Here is an 11,756-nt window from a genome sequence, read left to right on the forward strand (position 1 = left end):
TTCTTGTTTCTTGGACAGTTGTGATTCAGAATGAAACAAGATTTCTTGCTCCATTCTGAATCACAACTGTCCAACAACTGGAAATGTGAAACTGATTAGCAGATTTTTTGTGATATTTTTACAATGTTTTTGCAGCTTTAATAATAAAGTATATTACTCTACTTCCAGTATTCGAGTACTATTTTCCCCCACCTTGTTTCACATTTATGTACTTACTCTGGTATGTATGTGTATGTATATATATATATATATATATATAGATAGATAGATTAGTTACAGGAATCATTAGAATCTAAGCACATCAACACACAAGACACTAGGACTGGCTACATACCACATATTGAGTTCACACCGAGGTAAAAAAACAACCATGAGATGAGGTGTGTTAGTAGAATACTGTATATATATATATATATATATATATAATATATATATATATATACACATACATACACACATATTTATATACATAGGTACCAAATGCAATATAAACTGTAGATCCGACTCAGGTTTGGCATAGGTATAAAAAGAACACAAATGGGGATTTAAAATATACAACTGTTCCAGTGGAATTTTATTGATGTATTCACCATGTTGATTGTTGGATAGGTCGTCACCAAGGTGGTTTTACCTCACCTGTTTGATATCTGTTTAAAATTCTACCTGAAGATGGTGGATTTATGCTATGATGTAATCTATGAATACATCAATAAAATTCTACTGAAACAGCTGTAGTAAATTTTAAAAACAATTTGTGTTCTTTATATATATATACACACACACATGTATTTGCTGGGTCTGTTATTGATGTCAATACAATATTGTTACTTCTTTTGAGGGTTAACATTATTCCTTTTACTATATTAGACTGGGATTGTTGAAAAGACAGAAAAAGGCACAAAACCCCCACTTAAAATACATATCATTACATATATATATATATATGCGTACGTGTGTGTGTGTATGTATGTATTTTGTACAAACTGTTATGTGTCTACCAACGAGATAAAAGACAATTTACGAATAAGTTTCTTGTTGCTCTGTTTAGCCTCAGGTCAGAACTGATCCAAAAACTAAACGAGATGGTCAAATTTATTTATTATATATCAGTATTCGATTAAAATAATGGCAATAGAAATATAGATCCGAGTATTACTGTTGAAATTCGGCAAATAAAACAGAAGCACAAATGGACACGAGAGGAATACGTTTCAAATGCTAAATGCGTATTTATAATTTTTTTTTTAAAGAAGACCAACAATAAAGCCATTCAAAGTCGTTTAGTAAAAATAACTTCAAAGGTGCCCCTAGAATTTACTATAGCAAGATAACGAGGGAACCTCTCGATGTGGTGATAGTAATTCATCCTTCTAAGGAATAAATGCCAAACCTCCTTCTAATAATACTGTTACCACTTTTGAAAACCGGTAGGACATATTGCGTAGCGCAGACCTAGAGAAACTGTGAATAAAGGAAGAATTAGGGATGGTCACAGTTAGAGTGTCTGCGCCTATGGGAGCAACTATAGGGACCAAGCATCAGCGAACCGGCAACGGAGCCTTCAAGTGGTCATCCTTTCACCTGCTAGAAATAATAATCAAATCTTTCAAATTATATCACATCGCAGTATAGATTTTAAAAATCGGGGGTGGGGTTGGGATATTGGATAACGTAGTCCTAAGGTACCATCATGTCTGAATGAAATAAAGACGGGATGGTCACAGTTGGAACACATTTGATCACATGTTTATTCAGTCAGTTGTTTGTTAAACGATAGTATAACATCTAACTGAATCGTTGTTACATACTAATTGTAGTTAATTAACTGTGTGGGATGATCGTGTAAAAGCTTCGAAGAACAGCTAAAACAAAAGACGAAGCAAGAACCAAGGTGATGAATGACTGTGTAAAGGAAATATGTATTTGTACTAACAACAGGTTAGGGTCAGATCATAAAGAAATAAAACATCGTGACACACATAGACACAGAAATACTAAGTAGCAGGCAGACATGTAAAAAAAAAAAAAATTTTTTAAAGATTCGAAAAATAAATGACTTACCGACAGAATAGTATAAAATCCTGGACTGGTCTCCCATTGTTTTAACTGGTGCACAGCAGGTTTGAGAACATCAGCATTCTGGCTGCAAGCATTTGTTAATGTGTGCAACACGATGGGGCCTGCACTTGCCAAGTCCATTTTGACTACGGTTCCACTCATTCAGGGTGTATAGCATAAAAAACAGAACGGCCTCAGTTCTTTTACTCTCACCAACATGATCTTTGCAAACATATACGAAACAGGTAGATTTTCATATTAATTAATAATAATAATAATTATTATTATTATTACTATTATTATTGTGGAGGTTCTTTCAATTAAAGTTCTAATAAAATCTCTTAATACACTACAAAATACATTTAATGTTTTACGTGTTCAGGGAGGAAATATTCTTTGGCTAACAAGTTAAAAATAAGTCGTATAAACATATATTATATGTAGGCATATATTATTATATCTCTCTATATATATACAACATGGGATTTTACCATTAATGTAAGCAAGATAAACGAAAGCAAATATTTTTGCTTCGAGAGATTGGTTTAAGAGATTCTTTGACTGAGTGAGAACTTGTGACACTCACACCATTACTTTATATATATATATACATATACACACACATATAAATAACTATATACACATATATAACGGTAAAATAATGGAGTCTCTTGTATGAAGGAAAAATGCGAACGTTTTTAAGAGCGTTAAGTGATTACAACCCACCACAAAAATATAGAGAGAAGGTATATTCAGTCTGTGTGTATGTTTATGTGTCTAAGGATGAACTTGTTAAATGATTGCAAGTATTTCGTTCACATGTTAGCAGTGAACGAAGGTGGACTTGTTTATGGTAATGTTTGAGGCCTCATCTATATTAACTTTCATCCAGGCAACGTTAGTATTGAGGGTGGATGGTCGCTACGTTTTGTTTTCCCCACTCAATCCGGACAATGTAGACACTGACAACAGATACGACACGAAATTAAACATGTACTGCCATGAAATGGTAATAGAATTATTTTCACAGACAAACTTTCTTTCCATTTCCCCCGCCATTCATTTTTTTTTTGTTTTTGTTCTTCCTTTTTTTTAAAGTCTACTTTAAAAAAAAATATAAACAAGCTTATTTCTACCTGTTGGCTTTTTTCCCTTTTTTTTTCTCTCTTTTTCTTGTTAACTTATATTTTTAACAAAGCATCTTCTTGTTAACTTTTGCGCTGGATTTGATCCGAATTTGAAACCACATCAGAGGAACACATGGGGGCAAGATTTAATACTACTTCCGCTCATAAATATCTTTCATGACATCAACCGCGTGCAGAGAAATAGTTTAACAACTATTTCACAGATCCCTATCCGAATCAAATTTTATTTTTTTCCTGAAATATATTAAAACCCACTTTTTATTTTCAACAAATAAACTTAGTATTTTCTATTAAATATTACATTGTGAAAATTAAAGATAATAAAGTATAAGGTTTGAAATTTTAAACCAATATTGAGATCTTTTTATCTTTTGCTTGTTTTAATCATTCGACTGCGGCCATGTTGGAGCACTGCCTAGAAGGGCTTTAGTTGAAGGGCTCTAAGAAATAAATACTGGTATTTATTTCTTAGAGCCTGGTATTTATTCTAACGGTCTCTTTTGCCGAAGCGCTAAGTTATGAGGATGTAAACAAACCACTACTTCCCGTCAAGTGGTGGTGGGAGACAAATACAAACACAAAAACACAATACAGGTATCGAACTTCTTACCCAGCAACCTTGGGGCTGGAGGTGGTCCGGATTTCTGGATTTTCCGGATTTCTGGACATAGGCTAAATATATACCAAAAATATAAAATAAACAACGAAAAGTAAAGAACAAAATTGTATAAAATATACAAATTAATATACAAATTAATACATTTCTAAAGCAGGGTCTGTTTGATCGTTATGAAGCCACTTAAAATTCTTAAAACCAAAACAAAGCAGCCGGAGAAATTCAAAGCTAGCCAGTTTCAAAAAGGGTGGTGAGCTGGTAGAATCATTAGCATGTCGGGAGAAATGCTTAGTGGTATTTTGTCTGCCGTTACGTTCTGAGTTCAAATTCTGCCGAGGTTGACTTTGCCTTTCATCCTTCCAGGGTCAGTTAAATAAGTACCAGTTATGCACTGGGGTTGATGTAATCAACTTAATCCCTTTGTCTGTCCTTGTTTGTCCCCTCTATATCTAGCCCCCTGTGGGCAATAAAGAAATAAATATTTTGTTTAGTCAAAGGGTGTCGAGCTGGTAGAATCTTTAGCACTCTGGGAAAAATCCTTAACAGTATTTCATCCATCTTTACATTCTAAGTCCAAATTCCACAGAGCTTGAAATTTGCCTTTCATCCTTTTGGGGTTGATAAAATAAAGTATAGTAGAGCACTAGGGGTTAGGGGCCAAAATTTGAAACCAATCTTTTGTTTAGATAGAGAATTCACACGAGTTTCTGTTTTTAAATAAACTAATTTGATACTGGCTGATACCAGTGTCGCATAACCAGCCCATTTGAAAGTACCCTTGAATCGTTGGGAAATACGCTGCACTTGAGAAGACCTACTGAGTCAAGTAAAATCAAAAACGAAATCAAAATGGAAATTGTAGTTGTGGCCAGTGCCAGTGCTACCTGACTGGCGCCCATATTGGTGGCACATAATAAACACCATTCAAGAATGAGTCGATGCCAGAGCCGCCTGACTGGGTCCCCATGCTGGTGGCATGTAAAAAGCATCATCTGAATGTGGTCAATGCCAGTGCCCCCCGACTGGCTCCTGTATCAGTGGTACATAAAAAGCACCATCCGAACGTGGTTGATGCCAGTTCTACCTGACTGGCTCCCATGCTGGTGGCACGTAAAAAGCACCCACTACACTCTCAGAGTGGTTGGCATTAGGAAGGACATCCAGCTGTAGAAACTTTGCCTGATCAAATTGGAGCCTGGTGCAGCTTACTGGCTTGCCAGTCCAACCCATGCCAGCATGGAAAATGGACGTTAAATGATGATGATGATGATGATAATTTGGGATGCCAAAATATGTAGCGAATAACTGTCAAAAGGGAGATTTTCTTGTTTTTCAAATTAAAAATTACACTCAACAGAGAATATTATTTGCAAGATTTTGCATTGAAACCTACTGTTTCTATATTTCAGAGTTCCTTCATTAACAATATCTCATTACTTTCAGGTAAGCAACTGATATGATGAGAGCTGCTAATTTGAGACTGGTGGTTTTGTTGCTGGGGTGTTTACACAAAGAAACAATCTCCCCACACACCATCACAGACATACACCATTTTCTGCAGCAAATTCAAAACAAAAGTATTTCACAAATAAATTTTAACCTAATTAATCCTTTGTTTTTTTTTTTTTTTTTTTTTACATCCATTGCCCTGTTTTGGTCACTCCATTATTGCCCCATTTTTCTTCAATGACACCCCTGGATCTTTCCACCATCCTGACAGGGGTGGTACCGCCCACTTTGGGAACCACTGGGATAGAGTGTAGTGGATGGGTGGGTGAGAGGGATGGTAGCTGCCTAATGCATTCTCCTATATTTAGGTCAGCTTATGGACAAATAGGAAAAATGATGAGGATGGTGCAGTCAACATGGGTGGTGGGGAGATGAGAATTGGAGCACTATCAATAATAAAGAAACAAGGACTGAGCAATCTGTAGGTGGAAGAGGATATCAAGGATGTCAGATGAGGGGACAGCAAATGTAGGCCTGGAAGGGTCCAAGTAGTGCAGCTTCTAAACACATACACTTGAGTAAGAATATGTGTTGCTGTGGGCGGATGATTCTTCTCCAGCATTTCATTGTTCCTTTCTGTGTGATCCTTTCTCATCCCTTCGATGAGGTACAGCATCTTCAAATCAACATTCACTACTTCATTCTTTGTATTCCTTGGTCTTCTTTGTCTGTGGGTTTTATGAACTTGGGAGTTACCAGCACTTCCTTATGCAGCAGTCATTCTCTCTTGTAACATGGGGAAGGCACGTGGCTTAATGGTTAGGGTATTTGGCTCACAATCATAATGTTGTGAGTTCAATTACTGGTGGCATGTTGTGTCCTTCAACAAGATGCTTTATTTCCCGTTTCTCCAATCCACTCAGCTAGCAGAAATGAGTTGCACCTGTAAATCAAAGGACCAACCTTGTTACATTCTTTGTCATGTTGAATCTCTCTGAGAACTATGTTAAGGGTACGCATATCTGTGGAGTGCTCAGCCATTTGCATGTTAACATCATGAGCAGGCTGTTCCATTGTCATAACCAATGGAGTGCCACAACATCTGATTCCTCTCATACCATGTATTTCCATCAATTCATTTGTATGCTGGTATTCATGCTTACTAACATTGTTCATCCATTGGAGCCAGTGCTGGATTAATCATTAAGAAAAATAAGTATGTGCTTAGGGCATCAAGGGAAGGAGGGAGCACCACAGAAATGGTAAATGGTTTACAGCACAAAAGAAATCACTTTAAACTTGCTAAAATGATATTCAGGATGCCTTTATCTCTTCCTTTGCATTTCTTTCAAAGGCACTGACTGACATCGGAAGCGGAAACAGCCGTAAGAATTGTTATGTCACATAAATGTTATGTTATGTCATGTTTTGTATTAAATAAATAAGTGATAATAAGCTACAGATGTGGTCCAATTGATTTGTTGATCTAAGGTTTTCTCCATTTTCTAATTATTTAAATTTGATTTCTGATAAACTTTTGTTTATTCTGTTGTTACCTGTACTCTACGAGCATAGTGTGTCTGCATACCCATTCCCACAGATAACACAGATAACTGATACCAATAGTAAATATGGATATTTTATCTCTTAGTTGGTAACTGTGACTGCTAATTCTGCTTACCTATATGTGTGTGTGTGTGTGTGTGTGTGTGTGTGTGTGTGTGTGTGTACAATTATAAATAAGGGCAAAAGAAAAAGTTTTCTTTGCTAATATGCTGAAAAATAGACACTAAATCATCTAATCACATAAAATATTTTTATGTGTGTAATAATAATAGTGAAAATATTTTATGTGGTTAGACGATTTAGCATCTGTTTTTCAGCATATTGGGAAAGAAATTTTTTTTCTTTTGCACTTATTTAAAATTGTGTTTATAATTTAACCTTAAAAGGTATTTTTCATATGCTGGCCACTGATAAAAAAAAAATCCTTGTATTAGAAGTATATATATACATATATATACACAAACACATACACACACACACAAACACACACACACACACACACACACACACACACACACACACACACACATATATATATATATATATATATATATATATATATATAGATAGATAGATAGATAGATAGATAGATAGATAGATAGATAGATAGATAGGATAAATAAATAGATAGATAGATATTTCAGTGGGCATGTCAGATGACAGCTCGGTATCTTGCATGGTGTACATGGGGGCCATGGAATTGGTTCCTGCAACAAAGATGGAACAAGGCTACTGGAATTCTGTGATGTAAATAACATATTGATCTGCAACACCAACTTCAGGAAGCCAGCCAGCCACCTGATAACCTACCAATCAGGTGACAGATCGATTACATTCTCACCAGACAGTGGGATACATAGTTGCTCTTAAATACAAAGACCCACTCTGGTGAGGAATGTACCCCACTCCACCCCAGCATTGATTAGTCGTTAGTGACTTTAGACTCCAGGCCAGAAGGATGCCAAGAAGCACACCAATGTGGAAAAGAAGGATTTGGAAGATTAAGGACCCTTCATATCGTCAGAGATTTAGGGACATCCTGATTAAGGAATTTGATGAGAGGGAGAATGAGCTACAGACTTGTGGTGTAGAGAGCAACTGGGAATTACAGCAGAACAGCTTGCTGAGTGCCACAGACCAAATCTGCGACTGGTACCAAGTCCCATCCTGACCTAGGGTGACGTGGTGGTGGAATGATGCAGTAGACAGGGCCATTAGAGCAAAGAAAGAGGCCAGGAAGGCTTGGAAGAGTGGAGGTAGCAGGGAACTGTATCAGATAGCCAGAAGGGAAGCTTGGAGACAGGTATATCTAGCCAAGTGAGAAGCAGAAAAGAAGTTTGCATATGTTCAGCGGCATGAGGACCAAAGACTTGAAGTGTTTCAGATTGAAAGACTGTGTGAGAGAAAATTGTGATGTCATAGGAGAGAAATGTATCCACATGGATGATGGCACACTTGCACTTGATGATTCTGCAAAGAAAGAGACTTGGAAAAGCCATTATAAAAGACTGCTGAGTGTGGTGAATGAATGGGAAGAGGAAAGTCTGTCAAATGTTGACCCAATTGAGAGACCAGCTATTCGAATCAACAGTACCTTGGTAGATAAAACAAAATGTGGAGACTTTTAGATGATGAAATTCTATGTATAAATACATAGATGTTTATATTAATAGGTCCAACTTACACAGAGCACAAACGACAGAAAATTAAAGGGGTAGAAGAAAAGTATTATAAGTCCAACAGTTGTTTCTGGGGGCTTGGAGATCCATAACAATGTTGGTAGATGTGACTCATCACAGTATGCAGTTGTATGGATGGTAATTAAGATTGGATGAGACAAGCCTCCATCATCAGGGTAGAGATCTTACATTTCAAATCTAAAAGCTGAGAAGTTCAAAGATGGATTGATTAAATGTGGAGAGCTAGCTGTATTGGAGAGAGGGGAGTAGCAGGGTCGGTGTGGTCATGGGGAGTATTAAGAGAGGGAATGGTGAGAGGAGAAAAGATAGTTCAGGAAGAGTGAAGGGTTAATAATGAAGGTACTAAGGAATGTAGTAGTAGAAGTGGAGAGATGGGAGATGAATAGGAGGGCAGGATAGATAGTATTTGAATGGTAGTTTGTTGTTCTGAATTTGTCAAAGTTTTGGGATGATAGCTATAGAATTATTGGAAGTTGAGATTGTGAGAAAAGGAATGGTAATTATTTGAGGGAAGTAAAGTTTCTAGTTCAGTGGCAGAGGGAGATTACTAAGGTATGTAGAATGGTATGAGAGAAGACAGAGGGAGGTGAACAGAGTGGAGGATGAGTTGGTAGTCAAGATAGCAGTGATTAGAAGAATAATGCATGTGGGTTGGTACTGGAAGGGGAGTACTGAGATATGCAGAGGTGTATGAATTTGAATAGAGGGAGGTGAATAGAGAGGGAGGGAGAGATTGACAGGTTAGTATCTAAGTGAGTGGGGTTAGGGTTAGGGTCTTTTGGTTGAAGAGAAGTGAGAGAAGGGAAAGAATCCCACTTGTGAAGATACATACACACACACATGCATATATGTATATATATATATATATGTGTGTGTGTATGTGTGCGTGTGTGCGTATATATATATATATATGTATATGTATATATACTGGAGTAAGCACATAAAGGTGGAAAAAAGAGTACTCAAATACCAGAGGTAAAGTAATATGCTTTATTTAAAAGCAGCAGAAATATAACAAAAGTTGTCACTCAGAGTTTCATGTTTGCCTTCATTTTTTGTTTTTAACAAAACTGTCTGACAAACGGGAACATGAAACTCTGAGTAACAGCTTTTGTTATATTTCTGTTGCTTTTAAATAAAGTATATGTATATATATGTATATGTATCTATCTATCTATCTATCTATCTATCTATATATATATATATATATATATATATATATATATATATAGCCATGTATCTGTGTGTGTGCGTGTGTGTGCGTGTGTGTGTGTGTGTGTGTAAAACTTACTGCTAATAAAAGTCAGGGTGCGTTGTGTTATTTAATAAATGAAAAGAATGTATTGTAAATAAACAAACGACAGGTAAAAAAACGTACAATGTATACTGAGTGTACAACTGGACAGGAGACAGACACAGAAGGTCCCTAATTCTTTATCAGTTATCAGCCAGATGGTATTACTTAGTTTCACTACATTTATTCACTTCCGTATGTCCTTTCTGTATTGTTTTGTTTGCTCTCGGCCGTATATTCTCTGCAACTTTCATGGGCACCACCAGCATGGTAAGTTCTCAGTCTTATCATTAATGGTGTGGAACTGAGTAATACCTTCTGGTTGATAACTAATGAAGAATTAGGAACTTTCTGTGTCCGTCTCCCATCCGGTTGTACACTCAGTATATGTTAAATGTTTTCTTACCTGCCATTTGTTTATTTACAAGGTATTTTTTTTTACCTGTTGTTTGTTTATTTACAATACATTTTTCATTTATTCATCATCATCATCGTCGGCGTCGTTTAACGTCTGGCATGGGTTGGACATTTTGACTGAGGACTGGCAAGCCAGGAGGCTGCACCAGGCTCCAATATAATTTGGCAAAGTTTCTACAGCTGCATGCCCTTCCTAATGACAACCACTCTGAGAGTGTAGTGGGTGCTTTTTACATGCCACTAGCACAGGCTCAAATGGTGCTTTTTACGTGTCACCTGCACGGGTGCCAGTCAGGCAGCACTCGCATTGGTCATGCTCGGGAATTATATATATATATATATATATATATATATATATATATATAAATATATATATATATATATATATATATATATATATATATATATATACATGCACATGCATACACGATAATAACTATATAATAATATATCATAATAATAATAATATGTATACTCCAATTTAGAGCAACATTTATATATAAACAATTGACTGAAAAATGATGAGCTAACCAAGGCCAGAATCGAACCCACAAATAACTTTCAAAGCCTTCTGGTTTGTTTAGTAATATATACATACATACATACATAATGTATGTGTATATACATACACACATTTATATACACAGATACATGGGTATATATACATATATATACACACACACACGCACACACACACACACACATAGATATATATATGAATATACACACACACACACACACACACACACACACACACACACAAATATACATATATATATATCCATGTATCTGTGTATATAAATGTGTGTATGTATATACACACACACATCATGTATGTATTTATGTGCATGTATTTGTAACGTGTGAATTTGCTGACGGATTTCTTTTTCTGAAAATCTTACCTTATCTTGATTGCCACTTAGGCATTTCCTCAGAAAACCGGTTATTATTGGTATAAATGTGAATTTACAATTTGAATATGGAAGCTGGAAGTTTCAAAGCATTTGTCCATAGTTATCCTCTTTCTGCTTGATTTTCAAAGAGATATTCACATCAGCAGGGCAGCCAACCTCTATACATACATTTTTTCTCTCCTCCTAAACAACAATATGTTATGTTTACACCTGAGCTTGTGATGGTATTGTTCCACCAAAATTCCTTGTGTATATACATATATGTGTATACATCACACACACACACACGTACATTCATGATATGTGTGTATACGTATATACTACATCGTATGTACAGAGGGGGCTAGTGAGAGGGAAAGGGAGAGAGAGGAGGCGAGAGAGGAGGAGAGGGGAGAGAGAGAGGAGGCGAGAGAGGGGAGAGAGAGGAGGCGAGAGAGGAGGAGAGGGGAGAGAGAGAGGAGGCGAGAGAGGGGAGAGAGAGAGAGAGACAGATGATTACTAAAGAGGTAGATTAGATTTAGATTTTAAAAATGCAGATTGCCTGGCTTGTGAAAGTGTATCATACAATTACAACGCACTGCCCTGTCCAAGAAT

At 36.4% G+C, this 11,756-nt stretch overlaps 1 protein-coding gene across 1 annotated transcript in view; it reads right to left on the reverse strand.

Moving 5' to 3' along the window:
* Nucleotides 1-11,478, reverse strand: part of LOC106884472 (importin-11) — a 57,458-nt gene extending 45,980 nt beyond the window's left edge. The window contains exons 1-4 of the mRNA XM_089361289.1: nucleotides 11,151-11,478; nucleotides 3,817-3,878; nucleotides 3,195-3,440; nucleotides 2,062-2,280 (exon numbers count right to left, since the gene is read on the reverse strand). Of these exons, the coding sequence (XP_089217415.1) occupies nucleotides 2,062-2,220 (159 nt within the window). The 5' untranslated portion in view covers nucleotides 2,221-2,280; nucleotides 3,195-3,440; nucleotides 3,817-3,878; nucleotides 11,151-11,478. The remainder of the gene's footprint in view (nucleotides 1-2,061; nucleotides 2,281-3,194; nucleotides 3,441-3,816; nucleotides 3,879-11,150) is intronic.
* Nucleotides 11,479-11,756: the final 278 nt, after the last annotated feature.

The sequence above is a fragment of the Octopus bimaculoides genome, chromosome 12, assembly GCF_046866305.1.
Source record: "Octopus bimaculoides isolate indiv1 chromosome 12, ASM4686630v1, whole genome shotgun sequence".
Classification (NCBI taxonomy): domain Eukaryota; kingdom Metazoa; phylum Mollusca; class Cephalopoda; order Octopoda; family Octopodidae; genus Octopus; species Octopus bimaculoides.